At 40.7% G+C, this 25,926-nt stretch overlaps 2 protein-coding genes across 2 annotated transcripts in view; one reads left to right on the forward strand and one right to left on the reverse strand.

Annotated features, from left to right (window-relative positions):
* Window positions 1-446: 446 nt before the first annotated feature.
* tmem243b (transmembrane protein 243, mitochondrial b) lies at window positions 447-15,022 on the forward strand. The gene is made up of 6 exons (XM_076302745.1): window positions 447-622; window positions 1,230-1,331; window positions 7,517-7,752; window positions 8,830-8,880; window positions 9,230-9,331; window positions 14,233-15,022. Exons 3-6 carry the CDS (start codon window positions 7,675-7,677, stop codon window positions 14,374-14,376), a joined length of 375 nt encoding a protein of 124 aa, XP_076158860.1. The 5' UTR covers window positions 447-622; window positions 1,230-1,331; window positions 7,517-7,674; the 3' UTR covers window positions 14,377-15,022.
* Window positions 15,023-16,883: 1,861 nt separating this feature from the next.
* dmtf1 (cyclin D binding myb-like transcription factor 1) overlaps window positions 16,884-25,926 on the reverse strand; it is a 36,640-nt gene continuing 27,597 nt past the window's right edge. The window contains exons 13-17 of the mRNA XM_076302746.1: window positions 19,431-19,513; window positions 19,118-19,279; window positions 18,667-18,846; window positions 17,739-17,895; window positions 16,884-17,593 (exon numbers count right to left, since the gene is read on the reverse strand). Of these exons, the coding sequence (XP_076158861.1) occupies window positions 17,556-17,593; window positions 17,739-17,895; window positions 18,667-18,846; window positions 19,118-19,279; window positions 19,431-19,513 (620 nt within the window). The 3' untranslated portion in view covers window positions 16,884-17,555. The remainder of the gene's footprint in view (window positions 17,594-17,738; window positions 17,896-18,666; window positions 18,847-19,117; window positions 19,280-19,430; window positions 19,514-25,926) is intronic.

A 25,926-nucleotide genomic window follows, 5' to 3' on the forward strand; every position in this document is an offset into this window, starting at 1 on the left:
AATATGCACAACTTGTTGTTTTCACAGCCTCACAATTTGAAGTTCAACAGTATGTGTCAATGACAGGCCTAATATGTGACTCGGTACAGAGTTAGTATGGCCTGTTACTACAAAGGTGAATTTGGTATATATATTCTGAAAGTACATGTTGTAAGGATTCCATTTCACCCCCCTTTTAACAACTTTATTGTTTTATCAGCCACACAATTCAACACTAGGAAATAAAGTAAAAGAAATATAGCATTCTAAGGTGTATTTTCGATTGAAATATCTTATTTCATTATTTTCTAACTTTACTTTCCCTTTGGTAACACAATAAAGTTTTAAAATAATAATTTTCGTCTTTATGAATTGAAAAAGTAATGAATATGTTCTGACTTTTATTTTGAAGGATTCGCAAATGTCGGCCATGTTGGAATTGTCTTTACTGTCGCTAGTTTCACGCTGCTAAGAATAGTGTTAGGTCCTAGCTAGTGCAGTGCAGATCCTCGTAGTAGGCCAACTATCTATAGCTAAGGCAACGTTAGCTATTTATCTATCAATAAGTAACTTTGCACAACATAAATCACTGACAATATTGACCTGTGGTAGTTCAGTTTATTGAGTAGGCTGTTGTTGTAAGGTGAGTGAAATCCTTGGTAACGTTAATTCCTTGAAATCATGCAGCGCTTACTGAACAACGTTAACGTTATTTTGATGTTAAGTGTAAGTTCAAGTTTAACATGAACGTTTCTTGTTTTACTCTATGCATCATTATGGTGTAATGATAATCTTAATGTGAGTCAATTGATCAATTTCCAAGTGATATACATGTATTTTTACGAAGTCTGTAAAGCGTATCTGCGCATTTGTTAAAACGATTATGCTATTTTAACATCAATTGGCAGAGTTGTGAGACACATTAACGTTAGCCTACTGTAGTTTGCCAACGTGAGCTAGCTAGCTGTGTGTTGCATTTAATTGTGTTGTCATTCATGTTCCTCTGTCAGCTGAGTTATACTAGTAAACAGCGCATTGTTGTTCCTCGGGTTATACTTTAGTTACTTAAGTGGCTAGATAACATTAATGCTAGTTTGGAAGTAAATGTATGTTTAACCACAACACCACTGCAAACAACTCATTAAGCTAGCTAACTATCTCTAACGTTAGCTAACAAGCTATCTTGTTCAGGTGTGTCATAACGTTACGTTAGATATCCTGTACGCTAACGATGCTGTTTTCATCTCCAGAAAAAAAGGTTGTTCTAAAGGGCAATGTAACGTTACCCTCGCACAAATATTTGAATGCTACAGAAAGAAACCTTGAGATGAAGATAACCCCTGGCTTGACAGGTAAGTTAACCTAATTTAACGCTCATACTGCTCTGTCGAGATGAGGGCCCGTGTGTATGTGGTGTTGGATTGTATTGTTTTTGCATGTGTATAATTTAAACAATACAGCGAACAATAATCTGCATGTAGAACATCCAGATAGTACCGGGTCCGTGTTGCAACATAAAATGTGTGTGCGTGGCTTTCCCCTATTAGCTTGTGTGACTTTATACATTATTTGATGGTGAAATTAATTTATGTCTTTAGATGAGTCACTTAGAGTTCTGATCAGGCCTTTGAAGTGGTTGATGTTTCATGATGTTTCATGTCTGGTGATTCTGGCTATTAGGCCTATATTTTTAGAACTTTTAGTGGTCTTTGCCTGGTGTTTTGTTCTGGCCGTGTCATATAGCTATTAGATGCAGCATGAGGTCTACTTGCCTGTTGTGGATTTTAACACTAGTCAGATTATCCATGTTTTTACAAATAGAGCCTCTCTGGCAAACTAATGAGGGTTGTATCATTCCCATTTGAACATGCCTCTTGGCAGAGAACTTGAAAGGGTGGAGTCCTTTCCTCTCACTGGCTCTCCCACTGAAATGTATTCTCCGGAGTGTTTCTCGTGACCACACATGCCAGTAGAGCGAGAGGAAGTGTGACGTCTGTCCTCTGTCTTGGGTAGAGGGGGAATCTGCTGAGGGTAGCAATAAAGAGCATATCAACAATGTATGATTGCGTCTTCAGCTGCGTACACGGTTTAGCTTATATAAATCAGACAAACTTGCTGAGTATACCTTTCCGCATTTCTTGAAAAAATACAGCAGAATGCCAAATACCTCATTGAGCAGCTCAAGAGTCATAGTTTTACTCTGCCTAGAAGTATGCAATATTAATCTGTATTGGGAAATGGAGGATTTTGAATTTATCTTGCATTCATGTTTGATTTTTATATTCAAGTTTGAAAACGAGTTATGTACTGACTAAGGTTGCTGACAGCTGACAGTCAAAACTCTCACATTTAGGCCAATTCAGCAGGTCGGGCATCACGCTTGGATGACTCATTTTCATTTGCATATTGTTTCAGAGTGCACTCCAGGAAATTTGATGCTTCCATTAGCGAAAATTACTCTTTATCTAATGATGTTAGATTAGTCAGTGAAGAAGCAAGTGTTCTAAGGATTAGCAGAGCATCAGACAAAATATGTTTGCCTTTAAAGCAACACCATGGATACTGAGCAGGTTAGATAACTTAGATAGATAGATAGAAACTTAATTAGGTTATTGACAATGAATGTCTTAAAGGTGACAGAATGATTGAACAAGGTATTTATCCTTGTTCTGTGATGACTACAACATTTTGGTTGGGTCTGTAATGCCGTAGAAGCTTCCTAAAAGCCTCTCTCAGAAAGCTATGTTAGGATGGGGATTTTGCACCTATTTGGCGTCCTTTCGGGCTTAACTGGCAACCCTATTACGAATATGCGCTATGGCCCATTCACAGATTCAGCCTTATACTCTAGGCCAGAGGTCCCCTGGGGGGCGCCAAATGATTTGAGGGGAGGCGCGGAAGGTTTCAAAAAAGAAGGAAAAACGTTTATTTCATGTTAGAACTATCAGTTTTTTTTCCAATGATTATGTAATGGTCAACATTATAAAATCGAAATAAATCATAAATCAAGAGATGTATACTAATAGTATAGTGGAAAGTATTATTGATCCCTATCCTGAGTGAGAATGTATTGTGCCAAACTTCATAACGTAATTTAGCAACAGTGCCGCCAGCCGAGCTAGCTGCACGTAAGAGGGTGGACATACGTGACTGTAATATGTGACGTTCCGATAGCAAACTTAAAATGGACAGATTTGTCACATTGTATCGCTGCACGGCCCGAGCCTGATATGGGCAACAAAGGCAAACGTCGAAAATATGATGAAAACTCATTGGGGGGGGGGGTACGCGGAGGTGTCACTGTTTTCAGAGGGGAGGCCCACATTGATGGAGTTTGGGAACCCATGCTCTAGGCTAATACATACACGGGAGACTGTCCTGGTCTTAGGCTAACGGTAGCCTACCGTTTGAGCAGAACGAAAATAGAACCGTTTCAACTAGGCCTATTTAACCCTCATAGGGTGTTACAGGCATTAGGACGAACGTAAAGAGGGCGCTTGAAGACGCAAGCCAGCAATATTTCTGATGATTTATTGGCGTGAAGTTTCGTGCACAATGACAAACAGAAGTGCAACATTCTCGAATACCAGTAAGCCGAGTGGACTGCCATTACATCAGTGACATGGCTGGCTGCAGGCTTCAACGTAGCTGTGTCTGTGTTTACGATTAGAAATGTCAAACAAATTTCGCCTAGAACTCGATTGCACAGTTTGCGTAGCCTACCGCTTTGTTCTTCTCCATAGTTTGATATACCAAAAATCCGAAGTACTTCCACATCTCCTCAAGTTATTAGGGCCTATCACTTGTCTCTCTACATGTCGCACAGGTTGATCACGTTGTCCTCCATTTTTTGGCAAAACACGAGCAGCACACAGCTGATTGAAACAGCTGTTCCCGGTGCGTAAAATTGGTGGGAATTTTCTTTTTAGCTTTCGCAATGCTTACTGCACTTCGGAATTCTTTTATATTCGTATATTCTTGTTTGTGATTTTTGTTACATCTATCTTTTTTATTTGTTTATTTCTTAAAATTAATAGTGTAAATATTTGGTTAAAATCGATTCCCCATTTTAGTTTTCGAAACTTGTGTTGTTTGGTCCAATCGATTGTGCAATCGATTTTCGAACGTAAAGTGACAGCCCTAATTGCAAGTAATATAAACAACACAGATGTTAAATGTGTTGCCCTTACCTTTGTAAATTGTAAATCACAATTATGAGTAGAAGTGCCACTCATTTTTGTTTATTTTTGTATTAAAATATAACAAAATAAGGAAATGCATCATAAAACAGGCATAACTGGAAAATAATCAACAATTGTACAAATGAAGCAAGTTTTATTTATTTGAATTTCATTAGAAATTGAACACACTCAATAACATCTGTCTGAACAACACACTGAAGCCATTGAACACGGCAATTTTATACCAGACTATACCACATATGAGGGGCAGAGTCTCACTGTGTGTGTATTGCATATGTATTTTTTGATAGGGGATGGCATGAAAAGGTAAAAAGAAGAATTGATGTCTTGTGCATGAGTGACATGCACAAGACATCGAGCATGTAGGTTCTGGTAGCATCCGAATCACATTGGCAGCCATGCAGGGGGGTTCATTTTTTACAATTTTTTTACAATTGGGGTTCATTACAATTTTTTGACATCCATATGTTGTCATTTGCAAGCTGCTGACAGTCTAGTCCTATGGCTGGTCCTGCGGCTTGCTGCTCATTGGCTGGTCCTTGGGCTGGCTGCTGGCGGGCTGGTCCTGAGGTTCGCTTGCGTTTCGGAGCTGGCTGACAGGCTGGTCCTATGGCTGGCTGCTCATGGTCTGGTCCTGAGGCCTGTTTGTGTTTTGAAGCTGACTGACGAGCTGGTCCTGTGGCTTGCTGCTTATTGGCCGGTCCTGGGGCTGGCTTCTGGCAGGCTGGTCCTGAGGTTCGCTTGCGTTTCGATGTAGGCTGACGGGCTAGTCCTAAGGCTAGCTGCTCATGGGTTGGTCCTGGGGCTGGCTGCTTGCGGGCTGATTCTGGGGCTGGCTGCTTGCGGGATGGTCCTGGGGCTGGCTGCTTGCGGGATGGTCCTGGCTGCTCATGGGATGGTCCTGGGGCTAGCTGCTCACGGGATGGTCCTGGGGCTGGCTGCTTGCGGGTTGGTCCTGGGGCTGGCTGCTTGCGGGCTGGTCCCGGCTGCTCACAGGCTGGTCCTGGCTGCTTGCGGGCTGGTCCTGGCTGATCACGGGATGGTCCTGGGGCTGGCTGCTCGCAGGCTTGTCCTGGCTGCTGAAGGGCTAGTCCTGAGGCTCTTTTTACGTTTCGGAGCTGGCTGATGCTTATCCTCCTCTTCAAACTCAGTGTCGGACTCTAATTTTTCAGAAATGTTATCCTCACTTTCTGAAACTATTTTCTCTGCATCACCATCAAAACCCTCTGACACACACACACACAGGACCTATGATTTCCACACTTTAACTAGTTCCGGGTCCAGTGGACCCGAACATCCTGTGTGTAATATAAATGTAAAGGGGGGGTATGCAGGGGGGGTTCATTGAAAATGTTTTCTGATTTATGTTCCTCACAGAAAATGAGCCAAGGCCAATGAATCTTAGTTTAAAAAAATAATTATTTGTATCATTTTTATTAAGCTAAAAACTGAAAACGGGTCCCACAGACCCGAACACCTTATAAGGGTTAATATGAGCATCAAAACAAACAGAGTCTTAGGACAGAAGTTGGAATGCAAACGTTCCAAATGCCATGGTCTTAATGTGACCATGGCAACAACTGATTCAACTGAAGCTTGGCCAGTGGAAGTGTTCTAACCACGCCTCCACATTTGACGAGTTCGGGTTCTAACCACGCCTCCACATTTGACGAGTTCGGGTTCTAACCACGCCTCCACATTTGACGAGTTTGGAGTGACACACAAACGAGAAGGGCACTAGCCTAAATAGAGTGGTGAAGTCCCGCCCCTTCTACTTCCGATCCATGGGACCTATCTTTCAAAAAATTATGAACGGGAGTTAATGGAGAGATAACAATTATTTTTTGGTCCAGTTTGAATTGTGCCACAAATTTCACATATGATGTGTGTGAATTTAAAAGATAATTTTTCACGTCAAGAAAGTACTGTTGTTCGATAGACTTCAAAAGTTATGTTGGTTTTGTGCGAATCCACTCAGTGGACTACATCTCTCGTCTCGAACGATGTACGTCACCAACGTAATGAAACGATAAGAGCTGTTATGCTAGTTAACGGTTGCATCTTGCTGCCTGCTATGTCACTTAACAGTATGTAATGTACAGTCTATGGACGAATACAACTTACCTGATGTGTTTAATCCTCTGACTCATGGTATTTTCTTCGGCAAGGAAAGACCAATTAAGACCTGTTGCTGGTATGCTTGTACAATCTAGTGTGGCTGTGAATGAGCTAACGTCACTAGCGCGACTGATGGGTTTGTAGTCGTTGGAATTACGATCGATCTTTCACAATGTTGTAATTCAATAGTTACGAAACAAACTGCAAATGTCTTTACATGAAAAATTGTCTTTAAAATTGACAAACATCATATGGGTAATTCAAGGCACAAGTCAACCGGGACCAGAAAATAATTTCTTTTTCGCCATAGACTGCCATTCAATTTTTTTTGAAAGATAGGTCCCATGGAGGCAAACGGAAGGGGCGGGACTTCACCACTCTATACACTTGACCATCATTGAACTCTCTCACCCAATAAAAGCTTACTATATATCGCTACTGTAAGACCGCCAATGCAATCACTTTAGACCAACCTTCTTAGTGTAGGCTAGGTGTTGAAATTAGATTGACCACTGTCCACTCCTCACTCACTAGGTGCTTGTGTGGAAGCTGTGTTCGCATTTCCATAGAGAGAGCAAATGTAGAATGCTGCTGGGAAATGCAACCAGTGCTAACACAATACAATTCCATACAGATGTACAAATACATCAAATACATCTGTACTTACCAAAGTTTCAGTTTGGCCTATCTTAATGTAGTGGGAATCCGATTAAAATTGAATAGCATCTCGTGCATTTCTTTCAGTAATGAAAAGTTTGCACACCGCTTGCACAGCCTGAAAGGGCACACCTCGGAACTTGGCGAACACTTCTGCAATCTGCTTGCCCTATGGGGAGGGTGGGTGTGTGCAAAGGTGGAAACAGAATGAGAGTGGTAGTGGAGATTTTACGTAATATGTATCCGTTCAGATTTCTGGCGAACATTTCTAAAAGAGGAATTTCTATGAAACAGAGATGTTCAGAATGTCTAGCTCTTCGTATGTTCTTGAATTTGGGTATACTACCGTTATTCAACAAAGACTAGGTAAAACAGTTTTTGATTCTTTGTCACCTTTAAATATAACTTTTTAAAATAGGTTGACCTCAATGAATTATTCTTAAATATCACAGATTTTTAAATTGTTGTTTGTAATTGATGTTAATGTAGTCATGAGCCTTGTGTTGTGTCCTATTTGTTCTGCTCAGAGCCTTGTGTTGTGTCCTATTTGTTCTGCTCAGAGAGCCCCCATTAGAGCGTATGCTGCTGCTGAGGGCCTGTGGGAGCTGCTAGCATGCAGTGCTGGCCTCCACTCAGTAGGGGGTGCCACAGCTGCTGAGAAACGAGCCGGACGGAAGAGCCTGTGGAGGGGGCCCCAGGGGCGGGGGAGGGGCCAGGCATGGACGACTTCACCACACGCACCTACGGCACCAGCGGCCTGGACAACAGGCCTCTGTTTGGAGAGACCTCCGCCAGGGTAGGAAGCTCACACACGCACACACACATGCACACACACACACACTCGATTTGAACCCAATAACTACTGACAGAGACTGACTTGACTTTTGAACTGTTAATTAGGATTCTCCCGTTAGCATTACTATAGGCCCATTCAGTGATGATGCAAATAAACATCACGTCTTGCTCAAAATGCGACCAATTAATGTAATTTTGTTGTTGGTTTGTGGTTAACTACCGTAGATAGCCCCTAGGTTGTTTTACTCCGGAGTTACACTTCAACAGAAAGTCCTTAGAAATGACCAAAGCATGCATGTACACAGTACACTCAAAAACATGGACAGAGGCCATTGTGATATGCACAGATGTCAATAGACCTCTACACCCTGAATCTAGAGGCCTAAAGTCCACTCATGCACTCAGCAGAGCATGACCTGGCAAAACAAGAGTCTGTCTCAATTGGTGTACTTACGTGAGTACACTTTCGTGTAGTACACTATGTGCACTGTGTGCTTACTGGCGGAGTGCGCAAATTTGAACAAAATAGTATTGTCTCTCATATCAACACTAACTCCGTGCACTTCACGGAAATGACGATCGCAAACATTTTAATATAAATGTATTGCCGTCCTCAATTCGACAGTGACATGGTCATACTGTGTCAAAACATGAACCGTTTATGTTATAACTTGCTTGTACCTCTGTAAAGTATGTTTTCCACTGCTGCTGCTTCAGCTTTCTCAACCGCGATTACCACGAGTTTGAAAACGCTCCCTCCCCTTCCACTATTTGGCCAAGATGGCGTCCGTTAAGGGCTAAAAGTGTCCAGCGTTGCACTCAGCTTTTTGACCGTTATGAGTGCACCATCCGGGAACTTGCAGCGCTCTTCGTGTCGTTGGAATTTTCAGTGTGAACACCCTCATGCACTCAAATTAGGTATTGTAAGTGCAGAAGTACGCGATTTGAGACGCAGTCAAAGCATTGCTTCTGAGCAGACAACAGCGTATTTTTGCAACAGGATGTGACTTGGCACTTTCAACAGGACGTGAGCAAATGCTTTGTCAAATTCCTGTCAAACCTCTTTGTTTCCTTCCAGGATAGAATCATCAATTTAGTCGTTGGCGTGCTTACGACCCTACTTGTGTTGGTAAGTCCAGACCTTGAATTTCCCCTTGGGGATCAATAAAGTATCTATCTATCTATCTAGATGCGTGTGTGTGCGACGCGTGTCTTTAGTCCTTCTGTGTGTGTGTGTGATGTGTGTCTTTAGTCCTTCTGTGTGTGTGTTTGTGTGTGTGCGACGCGTGTCTTTAGTCCTTCTGTGTGTGTTTGCGTGTGTGCGTGCGATGCGTGTCTTTAGTCCTTCTGTCTGTGTGTGTGTGTGTGCGACGCGTGTCTTTAGTCCTTCTGTGTGTGTTTTGTGGTCATTCACTGGTTGTCTGACTCCAGATCACGTGTGTGTTTTGTGGTCATTCACTGGTCGTCTCTGATTCCAGATCACGGTCATCAGCTCCTTCGTGGTTCCCCTGCCCCCCAAGCCCATCAACATCTTCTGTGCAGTGTGTGTGCTGCTGCTGTGCGGCTCCGTCCTGGTGCTGGTGAGTGAGAGACTATAGATACCGTATTTTCCGGACTATAAGTCACACTTTTTTTCATAGTTTGGCTGGCCCTGCGACTTATAGTCAGGTGCGACTTATATATGAAAAAATTATATAATTGAACATGTTTTTAAATGTTAATTCATATTAACTGACATGAACCCTACATAAAACATTACTGTCTAGCCGCGAGAGATCGCTCTCAAATGCACAAGTTCTGTGCACTTTCAGTCAGAGATTAGTGGTTGCACTATGCCTGAAACACACGTGCAGTGCATACCTAAATCCTCAAATTACGGCCAGGATTCTGTTTGGGCCTCAGATTCGGACAAATAAAGGCCAGTAATAATTTTGTTTCAATTTAACTCATAAAAGAGCTCTTCTTAATATTTTATATTGTTGCCAATGAAAAGTCATTGTCTTACCAACACGTTGCTCTCAAGCTATCAGTTGCATGCCGCCCCCTTCTGAGCTTGCCAGAGGCTGAAGCAGTAACCTACATTTAAACACAATTGTTGCTGCCAGGAATCAGCCTACGAATTTTATAAAAAAGTAAATCATGCATGATTAAAAAATAACTACGGTAAATTTAGGCTGAATAAGGTTTCCATTTCAACACAACACACGTTCCATGAATAAATGAAAGCGGATGCCTTATCTCGCAATAAGCGGATGGAAATCCCAACACCCTTACATGAAACTTAATAGTGAACCATCAAATACCCCGCAGATTTCAGTGGTCATCAGTCCCGATATTTAGCAATATAATCAAACAGTAAGCCATGCCCCAAATAAAGGTGCTGTGCTTTGCGCAGCCTAATAAAAAGACCCCAGCGATAATTTGAAGATTTACGATAGTCTGTCTCCTAAACATTCCTCACCCGTTATCTAGACATGCATGAAAACATTTGAAAACAAAACTCCATGCCATGTAGGCTAATATTTGATCGCTGTTTTGCTACTAATTATCTTTTTTACGTACTGAATACGCACACTAGAAAGTGAAAGTAGGCCTACTTTGCGCTCCGTGTCTGTATCTGTCTGTTCACGTCCGCAATCGATTATAACGTTCCTCAAATAGAGAACACATCCATGTTCTCTCGCGTTATAGGCTGTCATGCTTCCTTGTTTACAAAATTCCGGACGGTTCCTGATCGCTAAACGTTTGGTTTCCTTTCCTGTCGATCGCGATTGATGTAGAAGCACCTCCTAGGCTATAACAAAGATCCTTAATATATCAACCGTCTCTGGCTATAATTTGACTTCAGCGATGAGGGAGGAAGAGAGAGAGACACACGCAAAGTGGTCCATGCGCGCGTGTGTGTGTGTCTCTGCATCAGGTTCAATTGAAGTCAGAGTTGGTCTGTCCAGTCAATAGTCCCGCATTCAGGCCGCTCCATTATTAGATTAATGTTATCAGAGAGCACTGTAACATGTGTGGGAATTTCTCTCATTATGATAGAGTTGTGGGACTTTTATTATTATGCTCAATACTTAATAACTTATGCGTAATACCCGCAATCCTGCGCTGAAATTTAGGCCCTGGTTTTAAATGCGCATCTTTTTTTCTCACGCTCTCTCAGAGGTGGCCAGCCGAGCAATTGTTCTGCTACCAGTTTGTGCCAATATATCATCCAAAATGCTTGATTGCATTGCATTCTCCACATTTTTAGCTAAATTTTCATGTACCACATCAGCATTTTTGTTCAGTGAATCTTTTGTAAATTGCTTCACAATTAGCGCGGGCACTCGTCAGCAGCCTTCGGCTTACTATTCACTTCTTCGTCTTCATTAACATTCCCTGTAGAATTCTCAATATTTTTGGCCTCTATGTGTCCAGTTGCATCTGTCTGTTCTTGGTCTTGGATTTTGTGAAATACATTTCTAAGTATCACCTGCTTGCTGCAGCTTTGGTCTGCACGTCCTATTAAAACCGGTCTTTTTAAAACGCATCTTTTTCTCTCTCGTGGGCATTTAATCTGCTGCCGGCTTGTCACTCCACATCGCCCAAAATGCTTGATTGCATTGCATTCTCATTACATTTTTAGCTACATTTTCACGTACCACATCAACATTTTTGTTCAGTGAATCTTTTGTAAATTGCTTTACAATTACTGTCGGGCCTATAGGCCGATCGCCTGGCTTGCGCTTTGGTCACGTCCTTTTAAAACTGTATTTTTCTCTCTCCTAAGCATTTAATCTGCTGCCAGCTTGTGACTCCACATTGCCCAAAATGCTTGATTGCATTGCATTCTCCACATTTTTAGCTAAATTTTCATGTACCATATCAGCATTTTTGTTCAGTGAATCTTTTGTAAATTGCTTTACAATTAACTTCGGGCCTATAGATCTATGCCTGGCTTGCTTCGGTCACGTCTTTTTAAAACCATCTTTTTCTCTCTCTTGAGCATTTAATCTGCTGCCAGCTTGTGACTCCACATCGCCCAAAATGCTTGATTGCATTGTATTCTCCACATTTTAGCAAAATTTTGGTGTACCACATGGCATTTTCTTTCAGTGAATCTTTTGCTTTACAATTAGGCCTATCCAGCCCTCTTCTTGGCTGCCTTCACTCCTTCTTCGTCTTCATTAACATTCATCTTTTTGGCCTCAATAGTCCAGTTACATAGTCTCTGTTTTTGGATTTTGTTAAATACATTTCTAAATAAATGCGACTTATAGTCCCGTGCGACTTTATATATGTTTTTTTCCTGTTCATGACACATTTTTTGACTAATGCAACTTATACTCCGGAGCGACTTATAGTCCGGAAAATACGGTATATAGATATATACAGTATATATATACCCCTCAACGCACGTGCACACTCAAACACGCTAATATATAGATATATACAGTATATATCAGAGGAGGCTCCTTCATTGAGGAAAGGGAGGAACACCCTCCCTAAAATTTCAGAGAAAAATAAAAAATATATAAAGTGAATTACTAATCTGATAAATTACTGTTAATATTACTATTTGAACACTTTGAATGAACAAAATCGTTCCCCTAGGTCAAAATGCCAACAGCACCCCCCATCACAATTGAAAATTACTGTATGGAGGAGCTTCCTCCTCAAGCCCCTCATTGAGTATAAGTATATATACTCTTTTGATCCCGTGAGGGAAATTTGGTCTCTGCATTTATCCCAATCCGTGAATTAGTGAAACACACTCAGCACACAGTGAACACACAGTGAGGGGAAGCACACACTAATCCCGGCGCAGTGAGCTGCCTGCAACAGCGGCGCTCGGGGAGCAGTGAGGGGTTAGGTACCTTGCTCAAGGGCACTTCAGCCGTGCCTACTGGTCGGGGTTCGAACCGACAACCCTCCGGTTACAAGTCCGAAGCGCTAACCAGTAGACCACGGCTGCCCCGAAGTCCATTATAAACGCCTCGGACCCCAGCGGCTCGTGAATCACGTCGTTTTCAATGAAAGGGAGGTAGCTCCTCCGTACAGTAATTTTCAATTGCGATAGGGGGTGCTGTTTTTAGCGGCAACGGTGAACTAATGAGCAGCTAGCTGCTCTGCAAGCAAGAACGTTATCTGCAGTCATACAACTTGCTCCTGAAATAAACAGTACAATGGAATCAGAGGACAATGTCCATCTTTTATACATTCAAATACAGTGCAAAGGTTAGGATCAAAGCAGGAAGACCAGTTCCAAAAATGAAGGATGGTAAGGCTAGTGAAAGCTACTCAATGCTACGTAGTATGACAAATAGCCTACTCATGACTAACTGGTAACGTTAGCACTGGTCTGTCACAAACGTGGACAGTTCAGGGATTTGGCGATAAAACATTTTCGGATAGTTTTGCGTTGTTATAATCATCCAAGTTATGCCTCAACTAAACAATTGTTAAATAATGTTCTTGTTGTTAATATGTTCTTGTTTTCACCGTTCTAACTGTATCTTTGGATGGTTACATTGTTAATGAATGTTTCAGACCATGATGCATTCCTTTAATGACGTCTTCAATAACATTTGCAACCTGTCTTTAAATTATAGCAATTTGGCTTTAAAAACAATAGCATGTTACAAATAACCACATTTAAGGTCTATTTTTAATGGTAAATAGTTACATGGTTTTATAAAACAAGTGTCTATTTTTAGTATTATAGACTTTTTTGCATATGTATGACATTGAGCAAAACCTCCAGACTTTCCATAATTTTGCACATCTGGAAAACAGTATTTCATAACTAGACCTACATATCTTCCCTGACTTCCCAGACCTAAATTTACATTTATTTACATTTATTAATTTAGCACTATTATCCAAAGTGACTTGTATATTTAAATTATATTACAAAGTCTATTGTCCCTGGAGGAGTTTGGGGTTAAGTGCCATGCACATGCACACACTCAAACACGCTAATATATATACCCCTCAACGCACGTGCACACACTCAAACACGCATATATATATATATATATATATATATATATATATATATATATATATATACACAGTATATATATACCCCTCAACGCACATGCACACACTCAAACACGCTAATATATAGATATATATACCCCTCGACACACATGCACACACTCAAACACGCTAATATATATATATATATATATATATATATACACACACACACACACACACACCCCTCAACGCACATGCACACACTCAAACACGCTAATATAGTCATAGTAAATAATAATAGTAAAAACAGTGCTCATTCATGAAGGTCAGCATAGATCTCTTAACTTGCACACTGCCCCAGCAATCACACCGTACCAAAGGAATTCGGCTTGCTAGAGCTGATGAAATGGTCAAAAGAGGAGGGAGTCGCTACACTGGAGAATTAGGGCCTGATATGGTCACATGACCCACTTGACCTCGACTCTCTAGATCTCTTGACTCTCTCCTCCTGTTCTAGATCTTCTGGTACCGGCAGGGGGACCTGGAGCCAAAGTTCCGTAAGCTGATCTACTACATGCTGATCTCCATCGCCCTGCTGTGCGTCTGTGCCAATCTCTACTTCCACGACGTGGGCCGAGGCCAACCCGCGTCTGCCTTATGAACCCCGCCCCCACCTCCGTGGGGCCCCGCTGCACGCGGATTGGTCCGCTGTGCCCGACAGAATCCGCCCCTTACTCCCAACAAGGACTCTAGTGGGATCTAGAACTTGGGCCCAAAACAAAAAGGTTCTATGTGGTGTTAAAGAGGCCAGTTAGCCTTTTGGCGTTCTTTCTGAAAGACTTTTTTTATACCCATTTAAGAACCCTCTGCACATTAGCTAATTATGCAAATGAAGAATAGACTGTAGCACTGTGGCAGGCGTGTGCAGCTGCTTGTAGACCAAATGCCAAGTCAACTGACCGCCACAATAGTCCATTTAAAAGCCATGTCCATTATGTAAAATAATGCAATATAAATTCATGTTTTATATTCACATTTGAAAAAAATGAAGGTTTATGCAAATGTACATTCCAGACTGAGATTAGTTTGACTGCCTGTTTTTCGTATGTCTGTTTGTTTTTAATGAACTTAGACATTCCCGTAAAGCACTTGTTGGGTGGTGTTAAACCGCCGCACACAGAACACCACCGATTGTTCTACCACAACCACATCAGAAGTCTTACTAGGGGAGGCTTGGCGATGATTGTCTTTTCAGACATTGAAAATGTAATTTTCTTTTCTTTAATAAATGGAAAAGTGACACCTTCCTTTTATTAGACGTCTGGTTGTGTTGAACTGAAACACAAGTTAGTATCTCGGTTGAGAGTGGTGGATGGACATTCATACACAATCTCAACATGCTTCCTTGTTTAATATTTTAATAATTATTTTAAAATTGCCCAGAGGCAGATGGATTTGTTTTTGTTGAGGTATTCTTGGCACATCTGTGAACCAAAAAACCCTTCACTGGCTGGCCGGAAGGCAACCACGGAGGAGCTGTGGTCCATCAACTTTTGACAAGAAAAACCAAGCTACAGGTCAGGGACCTGCAGGCTGGTCTCATGTCCTCTTTTTAGACAAGATATCGCTTCAGTCCCCTTTCAGCTCACCACATCCTCACTTCCCATATTGAACAGGTGATAACAGCAAGTGTGTGAGAGATGCTGGAGCTAGCTGCTGTGTGAAAGATGCTGCTCTGTGTTTGTAAGATACATTGGTCTGAGATGCTTTTAAGATACATTGGTGTGAGAGATGCTGCTGTATGCTGTTAAGATACATTGGTGTGAGAGATGCTGTTAAGATACATTGGTGTGAGAGATGCTGTTGTATGCTAAGATACATTGGTGTGAGAGATGCTGTTGTATGCTAAGATACATTGGTGTGAGAGATGCTGTTGTATGCTAAGATACATTGGTGTGAGAGATGCTGTTAAGATACATTGGTGTGAGATATGTTTAGGGATGGGCATCGTTAAGAAATTATCAATATAGATGCCATTGTCGAGTCTGCTTATCGATGCGATTCCTTATTGATTCCCATATCGATTCCTGTATCATTTGCTGAACACTTACAGTATAGGATGGCTTTGAATGTCTAATTTAAAGTGGTTTTAGAGAATGAATACCAAGTGTGCAATATCAATACAGAAGTTGAATGTTTTAAAATTTCTAAAAAAGTAAACATTTCTAAAACAAAGCTTTGTATTGGAATCGTTAGTGGAATCGTTAAAGTGTGGATGTGTACGATGGATCGGAACGTTTGGAACCGGTTCCTAACCGATACCTGGAACCGATTCCCAAGATATGTTGTAATTACTTTTTAACTATACTGGAAGCATCTGCCTCACATTTGTCATAGAAGACTGAGTAAGGATGAATACGAAATATTAGACAATAATATCTATCTGGTTCAGATCAGAAATGACTTCTACTTTCAAGCTATAATTTAATATGTAGGGCTACACTAGACTACCTCCATCTTAACTCATTGAATGCCAAGCTGTTTTCGGAAGCTTTGTCCTACAGTGCCAGCAATACATACAATGGCTTGTTTAAAAGGTGAGACTTTAAGCTCTCAGTGGGTGCAAACCGTGTATTTCTACACGCCTCTGTTCCTGAGAAATCCCAAGCTAAACAGTGGCTAGTTTTCATCTAAATCGCTGTTTTTTTCTAGAAATGGAGAGATAACGTCTTTCATGAAATATGAAGTGTTGCCTGTTACTTACTTCTGTAAACATTCCGGGAAGTGATCAAGACCTGGCGAGACTGCCACCTAGTGATAGACCCACGAAAATGGCCTGGTTTTGACCTGACGTGCATGCGTCACTGATTCGACCCAAAGCGGCAACCGAGTTATGATAAAATGTCCAGATGTGTTTTCATGAGTTTTCGATCTTCATATATTTCATTTCCATTCATCACAGAGTTCCCAAAATCACATATAAGGTGTGTTACTGTCTAGTTTCGTAATTAAAAAAAAAAGCTAAAAACTTAATGTTACGTTTTTGCCACTCAACGCATGGGAAGCAAAAGACACTCACCTTAAGTATAATGGGTGTAATGTATGGTAAGATTAGAAATGTTATGCTATATTTCTATACCACTATGATCACTCATTACAATGACAAAACACCTTTGCAGGGCTTTAATAAATAAACATATATACACACATGCCAAAGCTTGCACGCATACACACATCCATGGGGAAATGAATGAGGCGTTGATCTCACACTCGCAACCTTTTAAACCAAATAGGCCTGACAAGTTATATATACAAAACATCCCTACATCTTTGTACATCAACAGTAAAAAAATTAGACCAGTTATTTGTTAGATTATATGCACAAACAAACACTTCTTGGCCTATCACTAGTCCTGCTGTTTATAATGCTCTGGGTCTGTGTGAGGAACAAATATATATGTGGCTACAATGTGTGTGAGAGGTATTCTATGCTTGAGGCTAGTCTGGGCTGTGAAGTGCAGATGTGTATGAGGAAACTCCGTATGTGTGTGTGTGTGTGTGTGTGTAAACCATTGATGAGGCTCAGAGTTGTGTTCAAAACGTTACATCAGTGCATTATGGAGGCCGGCGTTTTAGAGAGCATCTTCCTCTGTACTGCAATGTGTTTGGGTTGTGTGTGTCTGTCTGCATAAGAACATGTGATCAACGTGGGTATGTTTTGCAGGTTAGTGTTCATGTCCACATCCAATGGAGTGCCTTCGTATTTGAAACGTTTTGCAGCTCCCAAAAGAGGCCTGTAGAACTAAGCAATGGGTGAGATCCAGAAAGTTCTGTTCTGCTTCAGTCAGACCCTTCCTCCTGATTCTGTAGAATGGGATCTGTACAGCCAAACACACACACACACAAATATATGACAAAATAGTCGCCTTACCATTCACCCCAATAGAGTATGTTGATTGAGTGTTCATACCATAATTACCCCCAATAGAGTAGATGTTGAGTGAGTGCTCGTAGCATAATTACCTGTAAGTGTCCCTACGGGGAGGACTGAGTCGGTGCTGATGTCATCTGTGATGTCGCTGGTTTGGATGAAGCTATTGGGGGAAGGGACAATAAGCACCTCCCTCTCAGATATCCCAGAATCAACTGTAGGCGTGTCCACCGCTGAAGACTCCAGAGTCTGAAAAGAGTTAAGAGAGACAGTGGGCAACTTCACATCAGTAACCTTCCACACCCAACAACGTCTACAGGGCAACTTCACATCAGTAACCTTCCACACCCAACAATGTCTACAGGGCAACTTCACATCAGTAACCTTCCACACCCAACAATGTCTATAACCCTACAACGTTTACAACCCAACAACCAACGTTTACAACCCAACTGATTTTGACATTGCTCACTTGTAGTATACTCAAGGAAAAACATCTGTGTCACGTGCCAAATGGCCAAAACCTTAAACAAACTTGCCCTCAAATAGAATAGATTTCATCTCGTAAAGGAAGTCAAAAATGAGACTGGAGTTGAAACTAGGTGTGAAAGTGTGTTTTGGGTGAGCATGCGTCTCTCTGCACCTGTGTGTGTGTGTGTGTGTGTGTGTGTGTGTGTGTGTGTGTTTGCATGAGAATGGGTGTGGGTATGTGTATGAGCGTTGACATCGTTAGGCTTCTATATATGGGCAATTCCAACTGTCAAGGCAACTGTCACGTCCATAACGCCAACACAATGACATGGTATGGTATGATGTGAATGATGATTACTTCAAATTTGAGCATTCACTCTTCTTGGTTGTAGAACTTACATGAAAAACTTTTCACATAATCATTCGCATCATACAAATACCAAGGCATTTAGTTGGCGTTAATATGGATGTGACAGTTTTGCGTGGAATTGGCCATATGTATGTGTGCAAATGTAAGGATTCATTACTTGATCAACTGTACCACTGTACCTTGGCACTCAGTGTGTGTGAGAGTTCCTCATTCTTGCTCTCTGATTCTGCGGAACTCTGGAGTTTGTCTGTAGGTTCCGCGCCGCCTTCTGACCCCTCCTCCTTTAGCTCCGCCCCCTCCAGAGGTTCCGAGGTCTGAATGATGACGCCCGGGTGGCCCATCTGCACCGACACATCAGTCTACACACACACACACACACACACACACACATATATATAAAGACCTGCACACACGCATTTTTAAAATAGTCTAAATCATTCCATTCTAAAACGTCTCTGCAGGTCAGCATGAAACTGACCAACATACATAGACACACTAATACACAGAGACTGACTAACAACCATTTGACAATTCTTATTGCCGTGTTTCAGAAGATCCCAACTATGCAGGAAATACATCTATGAACATGATGAACTCAACACACATACAGATAAGCCAATACGGACTCACAGTCAGGCTGTGTAAGATGATCTGATCTGGCGATGTGGGTGACGTAGTTGCGGTCAGCGTGACCGTGGGATTGGCTGACAGCGTGAGCGGGAGATTCTGATTGGCCCCCGTCGTCTGGATGTAATATGTGCCTGGGGTGCCCGTGGGCTGAAGATGAAATGACTAAAGAGAGAAGAGGGAGGGAGAGAAACCGGGGGATAGAGAGAGGACAGGAAATTAGAAGAGAAAAAGAGAGAAAAAAGAGGCAACATCAAGTAGAAACATGGTGGTAAATGTGTGTGTGTGTGTGTGTGCGTGGCCTACAAATACTCACAGGTACCAGTTCAAATGTCTGCAATGCTCCTTGGTTCAGAGTGATGGTCTCAGCATCTGCAGTAGTGCTACCACCTTCATTAGCTGCAAAACACATGAACAGAGAGAGAGAGAGAAACAAATAACTTTGATTAAAATAATATTACCACAATCGCATAGACAGACATAGAAGTAGTAAACATGGTAACACTTGAAATTACAGACTATTTTCTGAAATCACATTGACACAGAAACAAGCTAGCGCATCACCACAAGGGACAGTTTTCCATAACGGTGGGTTTCCACACAGCAAAACACCTCGCAAATTTCGGCCAAACCGCTAACCTTTTGACTGCAGTGTCCAGCCAGCAGTGTTGGGAGTAACGAGTTACAAAAGTAATGTAATTACTGTAATATATTGCTTTTTGCTGTAACGGTAATGTAAGGCATTAAAAAAAACTATTGGGTAATATTTTACTCGGTACAAACTTCAGTAACGCACATTACAATGCATTTTAACCTGAAATTAAGTGGTGTTATGTTTTGATATTCGCAAACAATTGTGCAAATAGCAGAACGTTATCTCCGGTTACTGGTTGAAGATGACTGTGGCTGGCTGCAGCTGACTCGATGGACATAAGCCTACGCTGAAGAACAGTTAAGTGCACTTTGTGTGTGAAACCGAAAGATCTCTATACCTCGCGAAATAGCACAATTAATTTAATGACACATCTAGAACGGTGCCACGCTAATCTTTTTGATTCTTGATAAAGCATAAATGCTCTTCATGTCAGCTTCGTGCTGTGAACTTGCATTAAGGAGAATGAAGGGATAGAAATGTAAAAAAGATGGGGACTTGGACTTAGGTCGCAAAAACAGTGACTTCAGACTTGACTTGCGACTCCACTCAAAAGACTTCAGACTTGACTCGGACTCGAGCTTCGAGACTCCTGAACAAGCTGTATTTCATGCAATTATTGCTTTTTTAATCTAAATGTATTCATGTTAGGGCTGTCAATCAATTAACAAATTTTTTTTTAATTAATTACATACTCTGTGATTAATTAATCTAAATTAATTGCATATATAATATTTGCTGTGAAAGTATTTTAAATATTTAAATTCAAATGAATCATTGAATAATCAGCATTAGTGACATTAAAGTTCATATTTTAATAATGGCCATAATAATCTATGATATGACCTAATATGCTGAGGAAATAAATTCAAAAGTGCTTCGGGAAGAAGTTTTTTTTTCATATACAAGGTATTTCAGGCCACAGATATAACCTAGGGGACACAATGAAAATAAATTAACACTCCCCTCAATGTCAACACTATTTCTTTGCATTGATGTGTGACTTTAGAGTTGATGAACTCAAGTGATATGCATATTCCTTGCTGCAGACATTGCAGAGGACTTTATTTTAATCAACACCATCAGGCCGTTTTTTAAAAGTAAATGTTCCAATCAATGATCCAGGCAGCACATTTTCTTCTCTCTCCTTCTTTTTACAGTCTAATGGTCACTGACTACAACGGCTCGGGGTCAAAGGTCATACGGAATCGATTAATCTGCATTCTTTTTTTTAATCAGTTATTTTTTCCTCCCTAATTCATGTATTTCTATTTTATTTTACTGCTACATATACTTTGTGAAACGTATAACGAGCGGCATGGCCCCTTTGCCATAATGTGCAATGTAACGCATGCGCTATGTGCGCACACTCACAGATATAAATGTATTGACCAAGGCGACAAGAAGTGCCTTATATCATTACTTTCGGTTACAAAAACTGCACAGAGGAAATAAGCGAACAGCTACATGCAAGGTGTGTGGCACCAGGATAAATTATGCCTATTCAACAACGTCTGATTTCATCAGGCATCTCCAAACGCACCCAGATAGGTCAGTCACTTAGGCCTAGCATATATCGTCACAGGTGACAAGCTAACCATCGCAAAGTGTAGGGATAGGAAAAAATACATCAGAATGTATTTCAAAATAAAATACCTAATACCCTCATTTTTAATGTATCAAAATAAACTACAAAATACAGTAACCATATTATGTATCAAAATAAAATACTGTATTTTTGTATTTAGAATATACTCAAAATACTTTTTTCAAGGAAGTATGGAAGCACTGCAAAAAAAGCTTTTTAATATCCCATTTAGCCTATTAAAACTATATAGTAAAAAACAATACAATTTGGCCCGTCATATACCGTATGCAAGTTTATGTAGTGTGATCAGAAGAATAATTCAAGAATTTACATTTAGTCATCAAGCTGATGCTTATCCAAAACGACTGTCAGAGCTTTCAATTAACCACATTATAATCAATAGGCCAAAATCATAATTGTGTATCTGTGTCGAATTTCGTAATTCAAGTCATAAGGCTATGTATCTTGAAGTTCCAGTATGTGAGAAACTTGATATGCCTTAATAACCTCAAGTATGCAGCTAATAAGGAAATAGAATTGTTATTTAATTAAACAAGGTGAACTTGTCCCCACTGTAGAATGCAGAAATGGATGCTCCAAGGAATGAATTCAAACACACTCAACACCTTACCATCTATTGATGTCATTGTGGTTCGTTGAGATATCTGACATTTTTTCTGTTAAAGATTGGCATGGAGACAATAGGACATGGTTGCCTTTGTCGGTGTCCTTATGTGAACTTGCACAGGTAAACTTGCTATCTTTACTTGCGTACTGCTTCAACAATAGGCGTCACTGAAAAGCTGTGAGTGTCTGTGAACACAGCTGTTCTCACATTAGCTGATTGCGATAAAAATAAACCATTGTTGCCTAATTACCAATTATTGATTACACCTTTGTGTAGTATCTACTTTTTTTAGTGTTTTTCACATATAGTATTTTGCAGTATTTCTAAAATACAAAAATACACACCAATAAAGTATTTTGATACAAAATACAGAGCCATTTCCTTCAACCCAATAAAATACAAATGACAAAATACTATTTTGTATTTGAAATACAAATACATATTACATGTTTCAGAAATACTACCCATCCCCGGGAACAGGCAGATTACATCTTTATAGTTGGCCATATGATGACATACTTAGGTTAATACTGTATTTCACCAGTTAGGGCACCAACATGGCCAGCAGCAGCACTGTGTAGCCTATCTTGACATGTCTTTAAGTTTTGGGTTACAATATGATTTTAATGAGTAGGGCTAAGCCTAAAGTTACAGCATTTCTATCACAATTGACCAGACTTCGACCTTTTGTCTGCTTTTAACAAAATTCTGGCTATGAGTGTTCCTTGTATTGCATCATGAGCCATCACTGCACCTGTTGCATTCTACTGTTGTTATCCTTAAGCTTAGCTCAGTCATTATGTCATACCACATCGCCCTCCATTAGAAGTGCAATGAGCTGCATTGAGCATAATAAACTGCATTTAGAATTCCGAATCCATATTTATAGATATTTTGGTAAAAGTAACTTAAAAGTAATACAATACTAGTGTAATGCCTTACAATTTCAGAGACAGTAATATTATAATATAACAAATTACTTTGAAATGACCGTAATAAGTAATCCATAATACATTACAATTTTGAAGTAACTTGCCCAACAATGCCAGCCAGTGGTGGCAAGTAGGCTAATTAGGCTAATCAGCTAGTTCACACGTTTAAGTACTTAATGAAGATATCCAGGGGTCTTTATGCCTTGACTAAGTTGATGTTGCCTATAAACAATAATTCTTGTTCATTGAAACAACAAGGTCAATAAGACATAATATATTTCATACCTGTGTTGCAGCCAGGCTTGTGCAAATTTTCAGAATTGAATTGAAACTGGGTCTTAAATTCCAATTCAATTCATGAATTTCACTTGCATTTCAATTGAGGTAGCAAACAGTAAGCAGAATTGCAATTCGAATTGTGCACAACCCTGGTTGCAGCATGTAGCCTAGCTGTCTAGCTAGGTTTACAATGCAATCCAATGTACGAACATACTAGCAGTTTGCCTGTCAGCTAGCTAAAAAGTTTGAGTGTTTAAACTAACATATCAGGGATGCAAACAGCGCGCCTTTTGGCGGATGCCGCCTTTTTCACGGCTGTCTGGGGGACTTGTGTGAATCGTGCAGGTTGAAGTGTCTGATTATAATTTCATCAAAGTTAATTCTGTATTAAAATGACTAAATAAACACATAGCCTACCGTTACAGTCCATGAAACATAGGAAGTGTAAGACAACACTAAATCAAAAAGCTGCGCACGTAAAAATCCCATTGGCTGCGCACCATTATCTGACTGCTAAGTGGCTGCACTTCACTGCAAGGATTTAACGTTAGATCCATCAGTCCAGGATCCAGTAATTTTGTGTCGCGCCTGGTCTTTTTTGCAAGAAAAGTAAGGGCCCGGTTATACTCGCCGCACCGGACCGGTAGCGCGACAATGTGACGTCAAAATGACGTAGATCTCTCTGGCGCGCCAGGGTTTTGGCCGTGTAGCACACGGTAGCGCACCACTCATTTTTTTTCAGACGAGCGCGACCAGGCGGAAACAGGAAGATGGACTAGTTCGAGGGCAAGCCAGTTGCAGTGTTTTGTTACAGTCGTGAATTTTTAATAGTTTGCTGGATAAGTTAACAAAGTTACCAGTGAGAGTTGCAACACATGGAATTAAGAGAAAAGAATAGAAACGATTTATTTTCAAATAAAGGATATCTATTAAGGCCTGAACAAAATCTCTTTCCACTTCAGGAAATTACACAAACTCAGCCAGCTGCTAGCTAGCTAGCCAGCTAACTAAACTGTTTAAATTATTAAAATTTCCCTCGGGAGGATAAAGTACCTATCTATATATATCCATCTATCTATCTATTTATCTACCTGTGCACACACCTTGGAAACTACATGATAATGATGATGGTAGTTGTGAATAGTAGCAACCAAAGTCTGAAGTACCATCACAGAGGCTAGCTACTGGTGTTTCTTACTGCAGCTTCTTCTGCTGTGTAAGTAGTTAACGTTAGTCTTTTCACAACAGCGACACCTCTGTTCAGGAGAATATTGCAACTAGTGTCGTGACCACGACGCGCGAGTATAAATGGTTACGGCGCTTCTGTGACGTCACATTGTCGCGCTACAGGTCGGGTGCATCGAGTATAACCGGGCTTTAAGGTTAACCATATTTGATGTCTTCTAATCAGACATTACTGGTGCAAACCATAGAACCACGTTGCGAATGCAGCATAAAAACTACACCTCCCATCAACGTTAGCAGTTTCGCGTTGTGACTCGCTAGTAGTCGCTTCTATCAAATCCAAGAGCGCGCAGAAAAAGCGGAAAGTTAGACTAGCCAGCCAAGATGCAAAGATTGAAGAAATTAGTGCTTCTATCCACCGAATTCATCAGATATAGGAGGAACAGGATAAGATTCTGAGAATGCAGTGAGAGAAGGAAAGGTAACCTAACATGCCTTTTAGCCCAGTTGACGTATTGGCTGCAATATGCAAAATATAGCTGTAGCGAACAGGCACAAAAGTAGCCTCCCGTAATACTCCCTCCCATTTTATTCAAAGGTAGATCGCTACTGACAACTCCAGGCTTCCAACTCCAGGCTTCCACGCATGCTTGTTTGTTTACACCGAATACAAGCTGAAGTGCAAAACGAAAGTAGGCCTAACGTTTGCCTACTGCCCCCATCAATGCAGATATTTCAAATAAAAAATAAAAGGCTAAAAAAAATATACATCCTTGATAGCCTATATTGGGTTTTGTGGAAGAGAAAATGGACTGTTTTAGTAGTAGTATTAGGCAGTAGTATGCAGTCAGATAGGTCACCGTCGGCATATTTGGATTAGGTACAGATGGATTCACAAATAAATAAATTAGCCTACATTTGGCAGGATACTTGATATACAGGCTAAATGCAAATATGGCAATGTATTATATTATTTTACATTAACAAAATGTAGGAAAATAGAACAGACTGAAAATAAAGTAGACACTAATCTTTAAAATCCTGTTTCCTGTAGCCTAAATGTTGTCAGTCATTCTTAATATTTGCAATTGGTGCACTGGCATGATTAACTGTTAGCTGGAGTGTAATGTTAGATTATGTGTAAGTTAAGTACAGAAGTGACTGTGCGCCCAAATTTTTTTAACTTGGGCGCACAAGTGCTCCTGGAAAAAAATGTTAGTGTAGAGCCCTGCCTACCACATAAGGGGCGAGAAACTGATGTGTGGGCTTATCCTTACAGACAGACCGCACTACCGTTGATACATTTTAACTGTACATTTTACATGCATTACATACATGGGGCGCATTGAGAAAGGGGGCAGAGTGAAGTGAACTATTTTGCACTCTGTTATGATACCGTCAGGTCTAGGGTAACACTATGGCTAATATATGCAACTTTTCATTTGCAGAATGAGAGAATTTGATGAGAGTGAGGCACTAACAGTTAAGAAAGTGGATGAGGGTTGTAAAACAAAGTGGAACTGGTCTTGGTTACAGCAGGGATGGATT

Source organism: Alosa pseudoharengus, unplaced genomic scaffold (genome assembly GCF_046254945.1).
Source record: "Alosa pseudoharengus isolate Yale_2024_CS ecotype anadromous, Long Island Sound unplaced genomic scaffold, YU_APseudo_1.1 YU_APseudo_1.1_scf_24, whole genome shotgun sequence".
Lineage (NCBI taxonomy): Eukaryota > Metazoa > Chordata > Actinopteri > Clupeiformes > Clupeidae > Alosa > Alosa pseudoharengus.

Excerpts from the sequence above, each read along its gene's own strand:
- tmem243b (XM_076302745.1), top strand. The coding sequence starts at position 7,675 with ATGGACGACTTCACCACACGCACCTACGGCACCAGCGGCCTGGACAAC. Across the intron at positions 8,881-9,229 it reads TTACGACCCTACTTGTGTTG|ATCACGGTCATCAGCTCCTT; the intron begins GTAAGTCCAGAC and ends CTCTGATTCCAG. Across the intron at positions 9,332-14,232 it reads GCGGCTCCGTCCTGGTGCTG|ATCTTCTGGTACCGGCAGGG; the intron begins GTGAGTGAGAGA and ends CTCCTGTTCTAG.